Consider the following 22,462-nt stretch of genomic DNA (forward strand, 5'->3'; position numbering starts at 1 on the left):
CCTCTAGTCATAAATTTTAAGTGGCTCTGGCCTGTGAGTGTCCCCAGACACCCAGCAAAAGTAAACACAGATCCTTTGTGAAGAAATTCATTTTTGTCTTAGATCACAAAGAATTTACACAAATTATTTTATAAAGAAAGTGTGCGGCTCACAAAAAAAGTTAAAAAACAGAACTAATTATCACAATAAGAGTCAGCAAAAATAACAGATGGCAAAATCATACTCTGGAATATTTTTATAAATTGGAACTTTTAAATACTTAATATGAAGAATTATGCTCACTATGTTTAAATAAATAAAAACATGTGCAGGGAAAAATAATTCTAAGGAAAATCATATTTGAAAAGTCACTTCATTAAATTTCTGGAAGGAAAAAATCATGATTGAAGTTAAGAACACAATAAAGTAAAGCGATAACAGCAAATCAGCAAATTAAACACAATTAATTGGAGAATTAGCAAACTGGAAGACAATTCAGAAGAAATTATTCAGAAATTAGCATACAGAAACAAAGAAATAAAGTATATGAGAGAATTGGGGCTGGCGCTGTGGTGTAGCAGGTAAAGCCATGCCTACAGCGCTGGCATCACATATAGGCGCCGGTTCGAGTCCTGGCTGCTCCACTCCTGATCCAGTTCTCTGCTATGGCCTGGGAAAGCAGTAAAGATGGCCCAAGTCCTTGGGCCCTTGCACCCACTCCTAGCTTTGTCCCTACCCTAGGACTACTGTAGGCCTTTGGAGAACAAACCAGTGAATGGGAACTTTCTTTTTCTGTCTATCTCTCTGGCTCTCTGCCACTTAAATAAATAAAAATTTTTTGAAGTTAGTGGAAAAATGGAATTAGAAAATGATGTGAATTTTTTGAAGTTCCCTCATACGTTATAAAGCCATAAAATCATGAGTGAGTATACCGTGGAGAGTCGATTATCTCTGAAGAGATGTAAGTGATAAGAAAAAAAGTCTTTACACCTATCCACAGATTTACCATTTCCACTATTTTGCATTGCCTCTAAACATCTAGATTTTGACAATCTCATGTCAGTACCGGAGGACTTCCTCTAACATTGATTATAGCGCAAGTCTTCTAGGGATGAGTTCTTTCAGCTTTTGTACATCTGAAAAAGTCTTTGTTGTTTTTGAAAGATGTATTTCTGGGTAAAGAAGTGTAAGTTGACTTTTTTTCCTTTACTCCTTCAAAGATATTCTGCCACTGTCTTCTGGCCTGCTTTTTTTTCTGATGAAAAATCTGTTGTCCTTTCTGCATAATATGTTGTTATTTCATCTGGCTGCTTTTAAGATTTTCCCTACCATTAATTTTAAGCAATTTGGTTATCATGTGTCTTGGTGTTGTTGTTTTCTTCATTTTTTTTTGTGCTTGGACTTTGTTGATCTTACCAATGTTTGAGTGCCTAGTACTTAAAACTGAAATGTTGCAATAGATATTTCCCAAATACTGAAGTATTTTGTAAGGTAAGTCAACTTTATGAATGCATCTGTCTAGATTTTCAAGTATTTTAATTTGTTAAGTGAAATAATACCTTTTTCTGTGGACTCTTAATTCTCAGTCAATCTCCTCCCACCACCCTTTCTTTTATTAAAAAATATTTATTTGAAAGGCGGAGCAATAGAGAGAAAGGGTGAGGGGAGAAATCTTCTATCCACTGGTTCATTCCCCAAATGACTGCAACAGCCAGTGCTTGCCCAGGCTGAAGCCAGGAGCCTGGAACCCCATCAGGGTCTCCCACGTGGGTGCAGGGGTCCAAGCACTCAGGCCATCTTCTGCTGCTTTCCCAGGCACATTAGCAGGGAGCTGGATTGGAAATGGAGCACCTAGGACTTGAGCCAGTGCTCATATGGGATGTCGGCATCACAGACTGCGCCACAGACCGCCACCACCCCCACCCACTGAGCTCCAGTAACCCTGACTTATTTGAAGTACTACAGCCAATCGTGTCGATTCATGCTTCCATGCCTTTGCACGTGCTATTGCTTCTTCTTTTACCTTTTTGTGTCTGCTTAGAGTACTACTACTCATCTTTCAAGATTCAGCTCACACTTCCAAGAAACTTCAGACTTTCTTGACTCAAACCCCCTTCCCATCTGATCAAGCACTCCTTCATCTGAGCCCTTCCTAAATGTGTGAATACAGTCATATGTCTCTTAATAAGAGGGGGTATATTCTGAGACATGTATCATTAGGCAAGTTCATCATTGTGCAAGCGGGACGGGGTGTACTTACACAGATCCAGATAATATACACCTCTAGCCTACATGGTAACACATTGTGTATGCAGTCCATCCTGGACCAATATGTTGTTAGGTGGAGCCCAATTGTACTTCCATCATTTTTTCATCAAAATTTCATCCTTACATTTATTTTATTCATTTATCTGGAAACTAGCTCTTGGCCCAATTCCAGGGACACTGAGGGGCTCAGCAAATGTTACTTGAATAAACGAGACTTTGGGGAAAGAAAAGAAATAGGGGCAGGCACTATGGCATGGTGGGATAAGCCGCTGCCTAAAGCGCTGGCATCCCATATGGGCGCCGGTTCCAGTCCCGGCTGCTCCACTTCCGATCCCACTCTCTGATATGGCCTGGGAAAGCAATAGGAGATGGCCCAAGTGCTTGGGCCCCTGCACCCACGTGGGAGACCCGGAAGAAGCTCCAGGCTCCTAGATTTGGATTGGCCCAGCTCCGGTCATCACAGCCATTTGAGGAGTGAACCAGCAGGTGGAAGACCTCTCTCTCTCTCTTTCTCTCTCTCTCTCCCCTTCTCTCTCTCTGTAACTCTGCCTTTAAAAAATTAAATATTTTTTTAAAAAAGAAATGGGGGGCTGGCACTGTGGCATAACGAGTAAAGCTGCCAGCAGCCTGCAGTGCCAGCATCCCACATGGGCACCGGTTCGAGTCCTGGCTGATCGACTTCCAATCCAGCAAACTGCTATGGCCTGGGAAAGCAGTGGATGATGGCCCAAGTGCTTGGGCCTCTGCACCCATGTGGGAGACCTGGAAGAAGCTCCTGGATCCTTTGGATCAGTGCAGCTCCGGCTGTTGTGGCCAGTTAGAGAGTGAACCAGCGGATGGAAGACCTCTCTCTCTCTCTCTGGCCTCTCCTCTCTCTGTGTAATTCTAACTTTCAAATAGATAAATAAAATATTTTTTTAAAAAAAGAAAGAAAAAGAATAGAGAAATTGAAAGAAAGTGATGAGGCTGTATTCAGCTGTTTGTTCTTTAGTTTTTATTTGCTTATTTATGTGAGAGGCAGAGAGAATCTTCCATCCCCTGGTTCATTCCTCAAATGCCTGCAGAGGCCCAGGGAAGGACCAGGATGAATCTGGGAGCCAGGAAGCCATCCCAGGTATCCAGGACTCAAATCAGGCACTCCAGCATGGGATGTATGTGTCCCAAGCAGCAACTTACCCACTGCACCATACATGCCCTCCTCGATTATTAAATAAAAACTTTTTCAAGTTACACAAACTGAAAACAAAATATAAAAATATTAAGTGTAGGGGGCCGGCGCTGTGGTGTAGCGGGTAAAGTTGCCGCCTGCAGTGCCAGCATCTCATATGGCTCTGGATCGAGTCCCAGCTGCTCCACTTCTGATCCAGCTCTCTGCTATGGCCTGGGAAACCAGAAGATGGCTCAAGTCCTTGGGCCCCTGCACCCGCATGGGAGACCCAGAAGAAGCTCCTGGCTCCTGGCTTCAGATCTGCACAGCTCTGGCTGTTGTGCCCAATTGGTGAGTGAACCAGTGGACAGAACACAGGAGGAGGGTACAAATCTACAGCTGGACAGAATTGATTCAGAGAATATAAATTCGTAGAGGTGGGTGACCAACAGCAGGCGTGCAAATTAATGGAACACATGGCAGAGGGTCCCAACTGCCAGGGGCCTGGCTAGGGATGGGGTGGGGGTGGGGGGTAGGGGGCAGCAGGCAGAGGTGAATTCCTGGAACTGGTCTTTCATGTGGGAATGAATTCGGAGGGCGGAGAGTGTAAAGGCGATAGGGTGTGAGACCCAGTTGAGATTCAGGGCAAGAAATACATTCCAGTGTTTATCTATCTTTTGGGCAGTGAGTAAGAATGGCTGAGGCTTATGTCCTTGTTCCATCACCTACATTATGAGATTGTTGTGAAGCTTAGAAGAAACAGTGCTCTCACCTCGTATGAGCTTCATTCATTCATTCATTCATTCACCAAAAATCTGTTCAGCGCCTACCAAGTGCCAATGATGTTGTAGTGCAGCCTGTGGAGCAGAGGTTGCTGGGAGAACAGAAGATAACATAACAGAGTGTGTTAGAAAACAAGTGGTATAGAAAAGCTAGTAGCAGGGTAAGGAGTGCTGGGAGTTCGGGAGAGTTGAAGATTGGTAGTACTAAATGCAAGGATCAGCATAGGCCTCACTGAGAAACCAAACTTTCAACAAAAAACTTGAGGGAGGTTAAAAAAAAAAGTAAAAGATGTGAGTATCTCAGAGGAGAGCATTCAAGGCAAAGGGAACTGACTGAGCAAATTCCCTAGCAGTGGGAGGGCACTTGCATATTCTGAAAACAACAAGGAAGCCTGTGTTGCCAGAGTGGTGCCAGCAAGGAAAAAGGGTTAAGACAAAAGGTGAGAAAGGTGTTATGGGGGTGGGGGTGGGGGTGGGGCTAGGGAGTTCTTGCTGCAAATCAGGTAGAACCTTTAAGCCTATTAGAAGAACTTCGGCTTTCACTGGAAGTCAAATTGAAAGCCTCTGTAGGCTTTTGAGCAGAGTGGCACCATAAGCTGACTTAATATTTTGCAATGATTTGTGTGGATACTGTGCTGAGAACAGGTGGCAGGCAGGTGTTGTGGGTTGAATTGTGTCCCGCAAAAAGATATTCAAGTCCTAACCCCTCAGTACCTATGAATGTGACCTTATTTTACAAATAGGGACTTTACAGATGTCATCAAGTTTAGGTGAGGTCATTTTTGACTAGGATAGGCCTGAATCCAACAGCTGGTGTCTTTATAAGAGGAGGGGGATTGGGGCACACAGACACACAGAGGTAGGACAGCCACGTGGACAGGAGGGGAGAACACCAGGTAAGGGCACAGACTAGAATGAAGCATCTCCAGGGGCCAGCGCTGTGGCATAGCAGGCAAAGCTGTCACCTGCAGTGCCGGCATCCCATATGGGCGCTCCTTCGAGTCCTGGCTGCTCCACTTCCAATCCAGTTCTCTGCTGTGGCCTGGGAAAGCAGTAGAAGATGGCCCAAGTCCTTGGACCCCTGCACCCGCGTGGGAGACCTGGAAGAAGCTCCTGGCTCCTGGCTTCAGATCAGCTCAGCTCTGGCCCTGGACGTTGTGGCCATTTGGGGAGTGAACCAGCGAATGGAAGACCTCTCCCTCTTTCTGGCTCTACATCTCTCTGCCTCTCCTTCTCTCTCTGTGTAACTCTGCCTTTCAAATAAATAAATAAATCTTTAAAAAAAAGTGAAGCATCTCCAAACCACAGAAGGCCAATGGTTGCTGGCAACCAGAAGCTGGAGAGAGGTCCTCCCTCAGAGATTCCAGAAGGAACCAACTCCAGATGGCCTTGGTTGGCACAGCTAAGCCTGCAGAACTATGAGAGAGTAAGCATCTGCTGTTTTGAGTGACCCAACTTGTGATACATTGTTACCGCATCTTGAGAAACTAATACAATAGGCAGGTTTAAAAGCAGATACCAGGCTAAGGGAATAATAGTCCAGTCAAGAGAGAATGAAGGCCAGGATCGGGTGGTAACAGTGGAGCCGGTGGGAAGCTGATGGATCCTGGATACATTGTGAACATGCGGCATGAATCACATCACTGAGTCTCCATCTCCTGCATCTGCACGTCAGAAGCTTGGGCTCCAGCATATGTGACTGTATGATTCTGATATTATCAAAGTGTCTTGTTGCCTTGGTATTGGTGAAGCTTGCAGAGGACAGTAAACGCTTTTATTTGAAAGATTTATTTATTTATTTGAAAGTCAGAGTTACACAGAGAGAAGGAGAGGCAGAGAGAGAGAGAAAAAGAGAGAGGTTTTTCATCTGCTGGTTCATTCCCCAATTGGCTGCAATGGCTGAAGCTGCGCCCATCCAGAACCAGGAGCCTCTTCCGGGTCTCTCATGTGGGTACAGGGGCCCAAGGACTTCGGTTATCTTCCACTGCTTTCCCAGGCCATAGCAGAGAGCTGGGTCAGAAGTGGAGCAGCCAGGACTCAAACCAGCGCCCATATGGGATGCTTGCACTGAAGGCGGTGGTTCCACCCACTATGCCACAGCGCTGGCCACAGGACAATAAACTCTTCTGTGTCTTCCATATTCTTCTAAGTCTGCAGTAGCATTGAGTGACAGAACTCTTTCCTCATTGTTAACACTCTGCCTGTTGATAGTTCTCTGACATAAAGGAACAACCTACCGCATTTAAAATTCAGATTACAGTAAGGCAAAGGTAAACTTCTGTGCCTTTTCTTCAGGAATATGGGAGTAGGGTGAGGTTGCTTAGAGGGAGGGGGTCTGGAACTACTGGAAATAAAAGTATGGAATGTCAGACTCCATTTTCCAGAGCATAGCCAGAAGTTTTACCATCAGTGTGTTTGCATTTATATTTTAGGGGAATAATGAACTTATAAGGCAAGATAGTAAGAATGGCAAACATTTACACTTTTAGGATTTATTCTGTCAAATACTAAGGGTTTTAAAAATACTAATGTGGGGCTGCTGTTTGGCATAGCAATTAAAATGCTTCTTGGAACACCCAAATCCCACATCAGACTGCCATTCAGTCCCAGGTCTGCTTCCGATTCCAGCTTCCTGCTAATGTGCACCTGGGGAGGCAGCAGGTGATGGCTCACGTAAATGGGTCCCTGTCACCGACTTGGGAGACCTGGATTGAATTCTGGGTTCCTGGCATCAGCTTGGCCCAATCTCAGCTGTCACACACACTTGGGGAATGAACCAGTGGATGGAAGATCTCTCTGTTTTTGTCATTGTCTCTCTCTACCTTTCAATAAATAAATAATTTAAAATTGTTAAAAAAAATTAACTCATTCAATCCTTAGAAGTTAGATACAATTATTATTCCCATTTAATTGGGGAAACTGAAGCACAGAGCAATTAAGAGGATTCCTTTATTATAGTCAAAGAATTGTAACAAATGATCAATACAAGACAATCTGGAGACTTAACATCCTGGGAAGAAGTTTGGTTAGAATCCTGCAGGCTCATGTGGATGGGTGCATAATAAAATACACACTGACATTAGGCCTCGCCCTCCCTCCCACCGTGTTGACTTTGCCAGCTCCCAAACACTTGTCAGATCCGGCTCCCTAGGCGTTTTGAAATGTATTCTGGCATTGTTCCTAAGTCACTCCCTTGGGAGCCCTGATAAATTCAACTGTTACTTTTAAAATGTGCTTAAACCTCCTTCCGCTTGAGATCCCAGGGCCGGTATTTGCTTTCACCTTCATGTTTCCTAGAAAACACTAGCTCTTCTCAGCAGCACTCCTGAAACTATTTCAGACACCTCAGGTGCACTGCTCCAGGTCCCAGAGCCTTGGCCTGCGCCATTGTGGGTGAATGAAGAATCCTATTGGCAGCCAGGCTAATCAAAGTCTGATAAGATAATGTCTTTATCCAACAAAAGACCATGATTGAAATCTATAACCATAATGAAAGCCACAGGCTTATCACGCAACCAAATCCTGGGAGTTGTGAACAACTTTTGAAACAACAAGAGAATACTTTGGGAACTGACAAAATAGTGCACAACTAGTCACCCCTAATAGGTTTCAAATTCGGATGGGGGCGAGAGTGGTTCAGACAAATTCTGAGTGATACAGGAGGAAACCATGGGCTGAGATAGAGGTCCCTTGTTCCATAGGAGAGGACAATGCTGTCCTGACCCAAGGTCCTTAGAGCGTTGGTGCAGGTCGGAAATTCTGGCTAGGCCCCTGAGTAGATCTTTAAGGGTGTACGTGGTGCTGTGGGGTGGGGTACAACTCCCATATTGTGAGGAACCCTGAACCAAACCCTCCAGAGCGTTAAGATACCGACAGCAAGCCCAGAGATTAACCCTATACCACCCCCTCTCTACCCTCCCTTCCCCCCAATCCCAGTGTCCACATGGCTTTGTGAGTCATCCAGCCCCTCCGTAACAATCCCGCGGAGGGCGGGGCTGCCTTGCAGTTTCTCACCTCTTTCCACCCTGACTCAGCTCTCTTCTTCTGAGTTCTTATTTCATGCCAGGCTGAAGCCGCCGCGGTGCCCGCCCCACCGGGCATGCTCAGTCCTCTAGCTGGGCTTTGCCGGACAGGCAAGCTGCCGGCCCCGCAGCACCCGTCCCCAGAGCCCGGGTCTCTTTAAATCGGACCGGCCAGGTTGCTAGGCAACGGCGCGGCCCGCGCTGGCGCTGCACTGCAGTGGCTGTGGCTCCGGCTGGACCGGCCGGGTCGCGGTGGCCAGCACGGAACGAGAGGCTGCCGCCCGCGCTGGTGGCCGGCTTCGGGGAAGTAGGGACACGGCTCTCCAGACCACACCCACGCTTCCAGGTAGGTCTGCGGAAGGGAACGCGAGCCCTCCCCTCTTCTTCCCTGGCCCGAGGTGCCGCGGGGCGGGAGCCGGGGAGGACCCCACCGGCTTTAGAGCCTCTTCCTGTCTTTAGAGCCCCCAGGCCGGAGCTGAGGAGTCTCGGGGAGGGGAGAGAACCGGGTGGGGGTGTGGAGGGAGGAGCGGGGCCAGGCTTCTCTGGGCACCGGCCGGCGACAGGGACGGGACTGGGGAGGTGGAAAGTGTCACCTGCGCTGGGGGCCCGAGCAGCAGTCGGCCCAGGGCCACCATGTGTTGGCTGGAAGCAGCGAGGGCAAGAGTTTCAGTTAACCATTCGGAGAGAAAACCCCCGAACTGTGCATACCAAGGTGCAGCTTTATAGCAGGAATGTGACTCCCTTACTAATAAAGCCCCAGCCTTCAGAATTAAAGGGACTCCGTACCTTTTCTTTGTAAAGGAATCATTTGACACTAATAACAAAGACTTGGGGGCGATCACCCATTCACAAGGCCCAGTTTTCCGTGGTCCCTAGCTCCCTACTCAGTATGTGCCAGACAATAGAGAAGGCAATTTGTCCTGGAAGTGAACACCTGTTTCACGAGTTCGGCGCTGGAAAGGTTAAGGAAGAAATTGGGATCACTTCCCTTCTCAGGGTTGGGGGGGTGGTTGTCTTTTCAAATTAACTACGTTCTGAAGGAGGGAGGCAAGGCCTGGGCTCCAGCCCTTTGCTGTTGTGGCCCTTAGCAAGCCCATTAATGACCCGCCAGGGGCGGGCGGCTCCTTTGTTGAATAGGTAGGAAAGGCGAGGAGGCATCTCACCTTTGAGGTGAACATTCTTCTAGTCCTCTTTGCATTGCTTAGGGAAACATGTCATGGCATCAAAGTTGGGAAAATGGGTTGATCACTTAAAATGAGAACGACCTCCAAGTGTTTTAGCGTCACACTCCAAATAGGCCAAATAATGTTCTAAAAATATCACTTGTAACTTTTAAAAGATATTTATTTGAGAGAAAGAGAGAGAGAGAAGAGAGAGCGAGCACAGAACAGAGAACTCTCATCCACTGAGACACTCCCCCAAATGCCTGGAAAACCAGGAACCCAGAACTCAATCTGGGTCTCCCATGTGGGTGGGCAGGGACCCAAGCTCCTGAGCCATCAACCTATTGCCTCCCAGGGTCCGCATTAAGCAGGAAGCTTGGGATGCGGGCATTCCATCTGGCCGCTTAACCACTGGGCCAAAAGCTGGCCCCTATTGCTTGTGACTTTCATCTAGCTAGTGCTCAGATAGAAACATGAATCTGGGCTTTCTGGCTCATTGTATTTCCTGATTACGCTGAGAGCGGTGGAATTTTTTTTCTAGTTCAAGCTGGAGGAGTGCAAGAACATTCAGTGGAAGACCTTGGACCTCAGGAAGTGTAAGTACAGTTGTGCTGGCTGCTACCCTGTCGTAGCCTCACCCAGTGTAAATCTTCAAACCTGGAACTAAATCATCAATCTGCATTGTCAGTACACTTTCCTAAAGGCCTCATAAAAATATGAGAGCAAAGTGTTTTGAAGACCATAGCTAAGCCGTCTAAAGTTCAAGGGGAAAATAAAAGTCTTTTCCCTAAAACATCACTCAAAACAGAGGAGACATTATATTTAGAAAAAATATATAGACATTATATTTAGAAAAACCCTCAGCTAGAATCAGAGTGTTAGAGTTTTCAGGAAGATTTAGGATCATCCACTCAACAAATATTTGTCAAGGACTGCTATGTGTTAGGTAGCAGGGATGCAAAAAGCAAGACACCAAATGCTGTTGGCATATTGATCTAATAAAGGTGTGTACAAAATGCTGTGGAAGCCCAGGCAAAAGGGGAGTGTAACTCCTCTCCGCTAATCTGCAAACTACTTTCCAATGATAGTATTCTAAAGAAATTCTTGGTGGCTCTGAAAACACTGAGATATTTGCAAAGTCTTTGGTGGAGCAATTGGCAAGAAACATGCAAATATCTTAGGTTGTAGAGGACATGACCAGTTTTCTGTTTATCTTTTTTCCCCAAAGAAACCTTTTTATTTAATGAGTACAACTTTAGGAATCTAGTGATTCTCCCCACCATACCCACCCTCCCATCGCCACTCCCACCCCACCTCCTCCTCCCTCTCCCATTCCCAGTCCCATTCCCCGTCCCATTCCCCATGACCAGTTTTCTGTTTAGGTAGAGTCCATTGAGCGTCAGAAATCTGGGGACATTAACAAGTGATGTACGAGAGTTAGGGCTGATCCTTCCTTGGGGAAACGGGTTAGATTAAGATTGGAGTTTAGGTTCCCCTAAACCCGTTACTAAAGTAGTACCTACATTTTTCTTCAAACTGACTTTTGCTGAGATCTGAGGTCCTCAGGTGGGTAACTTTGAAACACACACCTGTGTTGAAGCGTTTGGTTGTTTAATTGGCTGGTTTATGTTGGAAGGGAAGATTAAGGAAAACTTGAAAAGGAACCCAAGTCCTTGTTTACAGTACTCTTTAAAGATTATTCGCATTTCCACTTTCAGTCATTTCTCTTACTACCTGTGTAACAGGTTTATTATCTCTTTTTTACGCGTGAAGGATTGGAGGCTCCTAGAAGGTATGACTTCCTGTAGTTTTTATTCTTTTTTTCTACCATAGTTCATATTTATTTCCGTTCTTGAGGATTTGCTCTCCTTTTTCTCCCATATGATTTTGCACATTAAAATATATTGATCCACGTTGACATCAGACAGTTAATGTAGGTCGTCATTTTGGTGTTCAGTGGCTTTCTGCAAACCAGTGAAACAGGGTGGAGAATGAGGAAGCTTCCTCATGGGGCTGGGGTGTGTGGAGGGGGCAAGTCAGCATCTTTTAGTAAGGGGACAGGGTAATGATGGCAGTTTTGTACCTGGAAAAGGTGGGCGCAGAGAAAAAAAAGATTGAGAACCAGCTTTTTTTTTGGACAGGCAGAGTGGACAGTGAGAGAGAGAGACAGAGAGAAAGGTCTTCCTTTGCCGTTGGTTCACTCTCCAATGGCCGCCGCGGCTGGCGCGCTGCGGCCGGCGCACCGCGCTGATCCGATGGCAGGAGCCAGGAGCCAGGTGCTTTTCCTGGTCTCCCATGGGGTGCAGGGCCCAAGGACTTGGGCCATCCTCCACTGCACTCCCGGGCCACAGCAGAGAGCTGGCCTGGAAGAGGGGCAACCGGGACAGAATCCGGTGCCCCGACCGGGACTAGAACCCGGTGTGCCGGCGCCGCTAGGCGGAGGATTAGCCTAGTGAGCCGCGGCGCCGGCCGAGAACCAGCTTTTAAGTGCGAAGAAGTTGGACAATTCGGCCGGCGCTGTGGCTCACTAGGCTAATCCTCTGCCTTGCAGCGCCGGTACACCGGGTTCTAGTCCCGGTGGGGGCGCCGGATTCTGTCCCGGTTGCCCCTCTTCCAGGCCAGCTCTCTGCTGTGGCCAGGGAGTGCAGTGGAGGATGGGCCAAGTGCTTGGGCCCTGCACCCCATGGCTCCTGCCATCGGATCAGCGCGGTGTGCCGGCCGCAGCATGCGGGCCGCGGCGGCCATTGGAGGGTGAACCAACGGCAAAGGAAGACCATTCTCTCTGTCTCTCTCTCTCACTGTCCACTCTGCCTGTCAAAAAAAAAAAAAAAAAAAGGAAAAGAAAAGAAATTGGACAATTCAGCAATGAAGCAAGGCTAGTGACTTCCTGTGGGGCAGACTATTTTCCTACTTTGGACTGACACCACGGATGGGCTAGGACAGGGCCTCTGTCTGCACCTTACTGCCCCTGGGCATGACTACAAGCCACACCTCTGGTTGAGGGTGGCTGAGTGGCTGAGGACAGTGGAGGAAGGTTGCTCCCCACAGCTGGAGACGACCTTTGCAGCCATCGTTCCCAGGTTATAAAGTTCAAGAGGAAGGGCTCTTGAGATGGGAAAAAGCCTCTGGAGTTCTTCCAGAACTGTTTCCCAGTCCTTGCCGACCCCTTTCCTGAAGGAATAATTACATTTTGCAGGCAGATCTGGACTTATGCAAAGACATGGTCCTGAAACTTTGAAACCCAATTCTAATGCAAATGGATAAGACAACAACAACAAGAAAAATCTGATTTATCTAATCAATGTTCCCTAAAACATGTGGTTTAAAATGTGAATATTTTAGAAAACAATTAAATTTCATATCCACTTAGTAGTTTATACTCCCCAGGGCCCTACCTAGAAAGGGAATGTGAGGTGGTTTTGTGGCTTTCTCTTTCACAATAAACCATATACTTCTGGAGCTACCTGAGAATTGACATGCATTTACCTAAGATTTTAATGGAACAGTGTACTTAGATCTATAATAAATAATCAATCTCCACTTAGCTTTCAACATTTGAAATATATTAGATGGCGTTACCTTATAAATTCATTTCAACTTGTCTTATCAGTGGTTCCCAAATTCTTTAGGTTACTAAAAATCACCTCCATGACACAAAAGATCCCTTACTCTACAAAAATACCTTACTACTTTGATACTGCAAAAGAAAAAAAAGGACATAGCGGATAATGGCGGATGAATGGCGACGTTTTTAGTGAAACACTAACTAGAAGCATCAGGAATCCATTATTAATTCATGTCAGACACAAATAAATAGATATAGTAGTCAAATTATAGACAGTCATGCCCTAACAGTGCAGCCGCAAGGACTTCTGGGGGCTTTCTGTCTTAGAGGACCACTCATGATACTTTTGTCATGTGACCTCATACTATTTTCCTGCCTGTGTCCTGGCTTTTTTCTTTCCATTTTTCATTTCTCTTGGGCCTCCTTCCCTTACCCTTCAGTCTTTCAGTATCCGGTGTAGTGTTTTGGTAGGCATTTACAGTAATAAATGTTTGCAACAGACCCGCTACAAAAGCCTGCTTACACTTTCAATAATGACTTCTGGTTTGGCTTGCCTTCTGCTGCAACAAATTACCCAGCCAGGTTTATTGAGAACAAAATGGCTGCCAGGCCAGAGTAGAGGAGTGTCGTTGTTTCAGAGCGTAGTCCTCATCCTTGCCAGAGAATACTAATGCCACACTTGCGTTGCATAAAAACAGACAGTGCCATTGCAATGGGAAAATGAGACTGGCAGCTCCCCACGCCCCCCCAGTCTGGGCTTTGCCACACTCTGTGACTGGATTTGGGAACAAGCACTTAAAAGATATCTTGTCAATGAAAGAGAGAGAGAAAAAAAAGGAGCAGCTCAGAGACCCCTTGACCCTGTCCTGTGTAAGCCATGGGAGGGAAATTCCAAACGGCTTTTCAAACCTTTCTCTTTGTGTGCTTTGATATGTGACATGCAATTCTCCTTGCCCTACCACCCCCTTCATTTCTTCCTCTCTCCTTTTGTGGCCCTTTAAAAGATACCTAAGCTCTGAAAATAGTGGGTTTTTTTTTTCCCTCCAATTTGTGAAGTGGAACTTAGCAGATGAATAAGGAAGATTTTTAAAGCAAACACTGACCTGGGAGACAGGGTCCCAGTTGCACAACTACAGGCTTGTGGCCTCGCTCAGGTCACTTCACTTCTCTCTGAGCTTCAGTTAGAAGATACGTGGACTCTTGCCAGTTCTATGAAAAGCATTGGCTTACAGGGTTCGTTGGAAAGCATTTTCTTCCCAACTCCCAGGAAATAGCACAGAGACTCAGGGAAGAAATGTAGTGAAAGATTAAAAAAAAGTGTGTGGGGTGTGTGTGTGTGTGTGTGTGTGGTCAAAGATTTGTGGGAGGGTTGGATGAAGAGGTCCCTTTTTCAAGGAGCCAAATGATGCATCAACAGAGGTCTCTGTTTTATCCTTATCTCTACTCAGATCTCTATCTCAGGGATGTCACTATTGCTGTCTCCAAGTGGCCTCACCTTGCAGTGCCCCGTGCTCACCCTGTTCCTTAGCAGTCCCACCAATGCCTTTCATTCAGAATTAGGGAAGAGGACTAGTACTCGCTCTGCCATTGCTACCTAATGAGAAACATTTTTATCCTCTACAGAATTATCTGGGGGAAGATTTGACTGGCAATGATCACTGCCCTCTTTAATGCTGTCTCTGTTTCCTTTCCTTTATGATTACTACAATAATGTCTACTCATTTGCACTCAGATTTATAGCAAGAGAGAAGCCAGGATCATGATGAACTTTCTTTTTAAGAACAGTGAGGTCACAGAGGCTTCTGGGTGACTACGAGAATAAGAAAAATCAGGAAGCACTGTTGCAAGAGAAAGGAGATGACGCTCCAATGGCAAATACAGACCATGAATCTCAAGTCTGAGTTAATCAATATGGTCTTATTGACTAAACTTTAATAGACCTTGCTTTCTGCCTTCAGAACCAATGATTTTTACACCTTCACCGAACTTCATCTCCAAAGTGTTCTTTTCTAAGAATATCTGTACTATTCTCTTTCCTCAAAGCAAAGCAGTTGCCAGTAGGGATTTACCCTTGGGGATAGTGAGTACCTTACCTGTTTTGTTTTTTAAAAAACATTTATTTATTTATTTGAAAGTCAAAGTTACAGAGAGAAAGAGAAAGTGACACAGAGACAGTGACGTCTTCCATTCCCTGGTTCACTCCCCAAGTGGCTGCAATGGCCAGAACTGTTCCAGGCAGAAACCAGGAGCCAGGAGCTTCTTCCGGGTCTCCCACAAGGGTGGCAGGGGTCCAAGCACTTGGGCCATCATGCGCTGCTTTTTCACAGGTCATTAACAGGGAGCTGGATTGGAAGTAGAGCAGCTGGGACTGGAACTGGCACCCATATTGGATGCCAACATCACAGGTGGCGGCTTTACCCACTACACCACAATGTCGATCTCCTTTGTCTTTTTTGAGGAGTAGGCAGCAGGCATGCTCAGTATCTGTAGGGATCAGGTTTGTTCCATCATTTCAGGGCCTGTAGCGTGGCCTATGTTATTTAAGCTTCTGTGGCTTAAAAAAGGATGAGATAATACACCAAAAGGTAGTTATTTCAGGACATGGGATTATGAAGGAAATTCTTTTGTGTGCATGTGTGTATGTGTGTGTGTGTGCGTGCTTTTCTGTATTCTCCAACATCGCTACAAATAATAAAAGAAAATATTAATTAAAGATATACACAACATTTGCCATTTTTCATTAGCAAGAGAAAATTATATTTGCATGCACTGATAAAATAGATGCAGACATACTTTGATTTTTCTCAGTGGTGGTACAAATCTATTACAAGTGAATCACCGTATGAAATGAATCATGTGAGCACCTTCTTCCCACCCTCTAGGGGTAGCTGCAGTTCCGGTTTGGTAGCTTCAGATGCCAGGAACCTTTGAACATGTTGCCCAAGTCTTTTATGCCCTATTCAGTCAGAAGCAGTTATTGATCAGAGATGTCAGTGCTTCAGGAAAGCTGTATGTTACGGATTCCCTTCGAATAGGAAAAACTTTTGGAAAAAAATTCTCTACATTTTATTAATATGGAAAACTGGTTGTGAGTTAGTATGCTAAGTTTTCAACTACACTTGGGTCAGAATCTTCAGAACAATACATTTGGCGGCATGAAATTTTCAGTTGTTGACATTAGGTTCTCATCATGAAATTGCTGTCAAAATGAATAGAATTCTGTGCACTTGGCAGTCTTGCCTAAAAGTGGAGCCCAAGACTGGAATAGCAGGAATTTATAGGTCAAGACAGAAGGGCACTTGGCAGAATTAGTCTTAAGGAAGTCTGCATGGTTTGTTTTACCAAAAGCAGCTCACGTTGCATTAGGCCCTGATGTTTTAGTCAGTTTAGAGAATGAATAAACAGTAGTCCAATTCAAAAGAGCTAGAAAAAAATCAGACATATTAAAAGTATAGGTATTAATATTAACCTATTCATTTCAAAACACTTCTTTGAAACCATTGTGTTTTCACGTGTGCAGTTGCTTTCTTACAGAATTAGGTTGTCTACACTAAAATTTAAATGTGTCAATTTACCAGTTATAGTCATAGGATTGAAGAATTTGAAGAATTCTAAAGCTGGAAGCGTCTGTAGAACTCGTTTAGGAGAGCCAGCCATTAAATTTAGGCTCCATCACCCATGAGCCAGTTTCGAACTACACTAATTTGCATTGATTTTAAATTTTGCTTTTTCAGGAATTGGAAGAAGTGCCTAAAGAAATGGATGCTAGAAGAAAACACTGGAGGGAGAGTATATTTACTCCTTTCTTTGGTGCACATTATATTATAGAAGAAATTTCTCACCCCGATTCTTTTGAACAAGCCTCTGTAGATAAGACCAAGAGAACAGAAAGAATTTGCAATTTGCCCAGCAGAAAATTTCAAGAAAGAAATAAAATTAAGAGGAAAGAATGTCTTTCTCAACTAAATGAAAAGGAACAAGAATGCAGTGCGAGAGAGAGAAAGATAATCATATCAAAGAATGAAACTGACACAAATTCTACCTCCTATGAATTATCTAATTTGGATGTTGCAACTGAAGAAAGCTGTAATGGCACAGATCCCCCTACCTGGCGTAGAAGGGAATTAACTCGACTACAGCAAGAGGCAAGGAAGAAATTCACCAAAGGCATGTCTCCCAAAGTCCGCCTGAATCTTTTGAATGAAGAACTGGAAGAACTGAACATGAAATGCAAAAAAATAGAAGAGGAATTTGAAAATGCTGAAAAAGAACTTTTGAACTCCAAAAAAGACACAAAGCCTCTAAATTTTCAAGAAGCAAGGATGGATACTTCGAAGAACGACTGGGAACTTCAAGCCTTAAGAAATGATCTATCTAAAAAATCAACAAATGTGAAAAACTTAACTGACGAGCTCCAGCAAGCCAAAGAAATTATCCACAAGTTGAACCTGGAGAACAGAGATTTAAAAGAAGCTGTTAGAAAGTTAAAGCATCAAACCGAAGTTGGGAATATACTTCTAAAAGAAGAAATGAAGTTGTATTATGAATTAGAAATGGAAAAGATTCGTGGAGAGCTGGATGCCATCAAGTATGAATTAAGAGCTGAGAAGACCCTGCAAGCGAGAAACAGCCGAGCCCTGGAGTTGCTTAGAAAACACTTGGCTTCAGTGGTAACGTCAACAAGTACCTTTGATGGCTTTCCTGGGGATTTTTTTTAAAGCTAAAAAACATCTTTCATTAGGCAAGTCCTTGAGCCAAATCAATGTTTATTGTACTTTCTTTGTGTACCACTAAAAATGTGTGTAATGGGATATAATTTTCATTTTTGGGGAATCAGAGTATCTATAAACATATAGATGCTATCCTCAAAGCTTTTGCTTTCTCTTTCTAATGAAGTTATTGTGAGAATCCAAATGGAAATTAAGCTTCAGAAATCTTTTATATTTATATATATATTATATATATATATTTCATTCAGAAACACATAGTGATTCACCAAATCATTTATGAATACAACCATTAACAACCATTTTGTCATCTTGTGAGCAATATGCCCTTAGCACATGAGTATTCTTCCATCTATGTTTATTGATGTTAACAATAAAAATAGTATTTAGGTGTATAAGCGTAGCATAAGTCTATGAGTCTTGTAGCTGTCTGTTCAAACTCAATGGGATACCAAAAATATATCTGCTTTCTTTATAGTCTAACCTTAATTAGGCACATGGAAACATCTCAGGGAAAAATGCAGTCTTCTTCCTCCCCCCTTGCTGTTGTCCCTCATGCCTTCTCCTTTGACCTGGCCGCAGTTCCCAGAGACTAAAAGACGACTTACTGACATTGCTGTGACCTTTGCTGGAGTCTTGCTTCTGTCAGCCGTGGCTTTTGCATTTTCTCATGTTGACCAGCATGGGGCGTTGTTTACACAGTTCTTCCAAAACTCCACCAGTGGAAAATTGCTAAACTTCCTGCTCAGTTTTCATCACCAGTTGGCCAGGACTGTGGTGAAAGGTGTTGGGTGTTATGTAGATAAGCTTTTACTGAGCTGGCTTGATTTATACGGGAATCTGGCCCCCTAAGAATACAAATATACTATCTCGACCCTTTAGTGGAAGTGACGAGCCAGTTTATTGTGTGCATTTGTTTTTATCAATCATCAAGAGTCCTTATAATTGGAGTTCTATGTGTGTGATATTTTAAAGCCCAATAAGCCAAATGTAATAGCTGACTGTGAGGATGGAATATAATTGTCAGAGTTTAAATGTCTTCCCTGTTAGGAAGTCAGAACTGTCTGGGACTCTTGTGTTCTAGATTCTGACATTATCTAGTTAATTAATCTTCTCAGCCTAAAAGTCGTCCTGTAAAATGAAGGAGCAGATCTATCATTAAGATTCCATTTGGTTCTAATTACCTGTGATTTCCCCTTCGTGATTTTATTTGCTAGTGTAAATTACATTAGATGCGTGTGGAAGTAAAACTCCTATGGCATCGCTTGCATTCAGTTCTAATACTTTAGGGGACCAACCTTGCAGGCCCCTGCAGTTCAAAGAAAATATGAGAGTACTTCAAAAATTTCACGGAAAGTAAATGAAAAGTTTATTTTTGTGCAAAACTTTTTGATATCCTTGCATATGATGCGTTCTCAAAGATTTAATAGGAAATGCAAATTATGAAAAAACTATGCATGGATTTCAGATTTTTTGGCACCAAAATAAGCTTACATCTTAATTGATTTCCATGAACTTTTTAAGCATATAAGCAGGCTCCTTTTCATAGTGTGAACATCTACAGGTACTCTGCCAATAATAAATCGGCAACGGAGGCTCGTTTTTTTTCCTCCCGTCTCTTGTATCCTCTTTGCTCATTAAGATTGGGGAAGGCGCTAAATGGAGACAGACTAAATCCTGATAGACATAACCCAGGCACTGGCAGCTTGCCTTAAGGGATCGGATGGCTTTCAGGCTGATTTTTTTTTTTTTTGACAGGCAGAGTTAGACAGTGAGAGAGAGAGAGAGAGAAAGGTCTTCCTTCCGTGGGTTCACCCCCCAAATGGCCGCTACAGCCAGCGCTGCACGGATCCGAAACTAGGAGCCAGGTGCTTCCTCCTGGTCTCCCATGTGGGTGCAGAGCCCAAGCACTTGGGCCACCCTCCACTGCCTTCCCGGGCCACAGCAGAGAGCTGGCCTGGAAGAGGAGCAACTGGGACAGAATCCGGCACCCCAACCGGGACTAGAACCCGGAGTGCCGGCACCGCAGGCGGAGGATTAGCGTAGTGAGCCGTGGCACCGGCCTTTCAGGCTGATTTTTAAAAAAGATTTATTTATTTGAAAGGCTGGGTGACAGAGGGAAAGGGAGAGAGAGAGAAGGAGAGAAGAAGAGAGAGCAAACGAGAGAGAGCTCTTCTATCTGCTTGTTCACTCCCCAAATGACCCAGGTCTGGGCCAGGCTAAAGCCAGGAGGCAGAAGCTCTAGCTGGGTCTCCCACACAGGTGGCAGGGTGCCAAGCACTTGGGCCATCATCTACTGCTTTCCCAGGCGCATTGACCAGCAGGTGGATTGGAAGTGGAACATCCAGGACTTGAACCAGCCCTCTGATAGGAGTTGCCAAAATTGCCACAACACTGGCCCTGGCTTTTGGTTTTTTGGTGGTAACTGGCTTCCCACCAAGAGTCTAGGCACAAAAGCAGACTAGCATCTCTTTGCCCTACTTGATTTTTCCTCATTATCCCCTTTTAAAAATTACACCTTTGTATTTAAAAACTCATTTTCATGGGCAGAGTTGTGTAAGTACTAATAAAATTCATATTGTAGTAATTAAAACCCCTAGATTCGTTCCTCTCAGCATAATTCTATTTTTTAAGATTAATTAATGTATTTGAAAGGCAGAGTGATGGGGACAGGAGGAGAGAAAGAAAAAGAGAGAGGTCTTCTATCTGCTGGTTCACTCCCGAACGCCACAACGGGCAGGGCTGGGTCAGGTGAAGTCAGGAGCCAGGAGTCCCATCTGCAACTTGAATCTGCTCTCCGATATGGGATGCACATGTTGCAAGTGGCGGCTTAAACTGCTGGCCCTGAGATTCTGTTTTTAATGAGGAACTTAATTTGTTGGTCATTCATTTGAAGTGTTCAATGATGAACTTGTTTATCTTGCATGAGCGTATGCTGTGTTTGGGGAAGGACTATGGTGAAGGAAGTTTAGATGAGCTCCAGAGTAGCGGTGGTGATGGTGAGAGTGCATTTGTAGAGTGGAACTGGAATGCGGATTCTTGATGAGATAGCCTGGGATGCCGAGAGCTAGCAAGGCCTGCCCTACGGGTAAGGCTGTATGGAAAGCCTAGGTTCAGATGCTAACTGGGATACAGTATATAATCATCAACCCCAGAGGGCCAAGGAGAAAGGGAAGCCAAGGTCACAGAACCAACAGTTTGGAGTTGTAATGGGATCACATCAAAATAAAAGCAAAGCAGGGCCCACGTTGTGGTATAGTAAGTTAAGACTGCTTGTGATGCCAGCATCCCATATGGATGCACGTTCAAGACTCCCTGCTCCACTTCTGATCCAGCTCCCCGCTAATACACCTGGGAAAGCAGCAGAAGATGGCCCAAGTGCTTGGGGCCCTGTACCCACCTGAGAGACCTGAAAGAAGCTCTGGGCTTCTGCCTGGCCCAGCCCCTGCCTTGCAGCCATATAGGGAGTGAACCAGTGGTTTGAAGATTCTCTCTCTCTCTCTTTCTTTCTCTCTCTGCCTTTGAAATAAATAAAAAATAAATTAAAAAATAAAATCAAGACTGGGAGAAAACTGGGCAGTTACTCTCCCTTTTCATTAGTAGATGGGAGCATCAATGGATAGGAATAAATTCTTTATTGATAAAGAAGCATGGCCTGTCACAGCGCTTTGGGAGTGTCTGCTCCACCTCACCTCGCGCCCACAATCCAATTCTGTAAACATTTGCTGAGCACTTAGTACCAGCATTCACTATTTCTAAAAGGCATTCTTTTATAAAAATAGTTTGGCATTCAGAATTTGGGATGCACTTTCAAGTTGGTAGTATTTCATAGTGTAATTGCAACTGGATTTTTTCGTTAGTGGATGAAATAACAGTGTATCTTAGAATCAAAGAAGTTTTACATTTGTTGAAATATTGCATGTACTAGGCTGGGAGATGGGGATAAAAGGATTTAGGAAGAAGACAGGTCTCTGACCTCAAAGACCATACTTATGCAACTAACCGAAACAAGGTGGTAGGAACTATACTAGCAATGCTAATATAAAATGCTGTGGGGGCGTAGAGGAGGATCGATGAATTCTGCCTGTGAGGCTGGGGGCGACTACATAAAAGAGGTGACATTTGAGCTAGGCATTGAAGGATAAGGGGGATTTTTCCAGGCAAAGCATGGGGGCGGGCGGTAGGGGCTTTTCTGGAATGTGAATGTGGAAGGTCTGTTTAACTTCAAAGAGGGCTCTTAATAGCAATGAATTCGAGTTATGAGATGTTACATTACTGATTTTTTTAAAGTCCCATTGGAGGTTCTACTCTGAAAACTACTTTTTCTCTTATGCAGATAGAAGAGACTGGAATTCCCATAAGGCAAAGATCAGGTCCCTGGTGACAAACTGCGGAAAACAGTGGTGCAGGTGCTTCTGTACCTTTGGCTGCCATCATTTTTGTTTTGGAAACAAAAAGACAGAAGAGATTTGGGGCGCAATATCCAGCGAAGTCCCTTGTGAGCAGTCTGGTTTCAAAGAGATGTGTGAAAGGGAAACACCACAGTCGTTCCTCTCTCCAAAGAAGCACTACAACATGGAGAAAAAGCGTGCAAGGTTGGCGTATCCGCTTATGAGCTGTATGACCTTAGTTAGACGAGTTGCAACATTCTCTGTTGCTCAGTTTCTTCATCTTATAAGGCAGGGTTAATAGTGGTGTTGGGAGGATAAGATGCTGTCACAGCCAATCAATAAATGTCACCTTTGGTGTTATCATTATTACTTGTCTTTTTCCAGCTTTTACTCTTAGCAAGCTGTTGACAATGTATTT

At 44.5% G+C, this 22,462-nt stretch overlaps 1 protein-coding gene across 2 annotated transcripts; it reads left to right on the forward strand.

The window, feature by feature from the left end:
- Positions 1-8,175: 8,175 nt before the first annotated feature.
- On the forward strand, positions 8,176-22,410 carry CCDC160 (coiled-coil domain containing 160). 2 transcript variants are annotated; one of them, XM_070066784.1, is made up of 3 exons: positions 8,177-8,544; positions 9,903-9,957; positions 16,661-22,410. In XM_070066784.1, the coding sequence occupies exon 3, from the start codon at positions 16,685-16,687 to the stop codon at positions 17,642-17,644; it is 960 nt and encodes a 319-aa protein (XP_069922885.1). In that variant the 5' UTR covers positions 8,177-8,544; positions 9,903-9,957; positions 16,661-16,684; the 3' UTR covers positions 17,645-22,410. The 2 variants fall into 2 exon arrangements, with proteins under 2 accessions (XP_069922886.1, XP_069922885.1); XM_070066785.1 differs by lacking the exon at positions 9,903-9,957 and having other exon boundaries at positions 8,176-8,544.
- The last annotated feature ends 52 nt before the right edge of the window (positions 22,411-22,462 follow it).

The sequence above is a fragment of the Oryctolagus cuniculus genome, chromosome X, assembly GCF_964237555.1.
Source record: "Oryctolagus cuniculus chromosome X, mOryCun1.1, whole genome shotgun sequence".
Taxonomy (NCBI): Eukaryota; Metazoa; Chordata; class Mammalia; order Lagomorpha; family Leporidae; genus Oryctolagus; species Oryctolagus cuniculus.

Excerpts from the sequence above, each read along its gene's own strand:
- CCDC160 (XM_070066785.1), top strand. The coding sequence starts at position 16,685 with ATGGATGCTAGAAGAAAACACTGGAGGGAGAGTATATTTACTCCTTTC.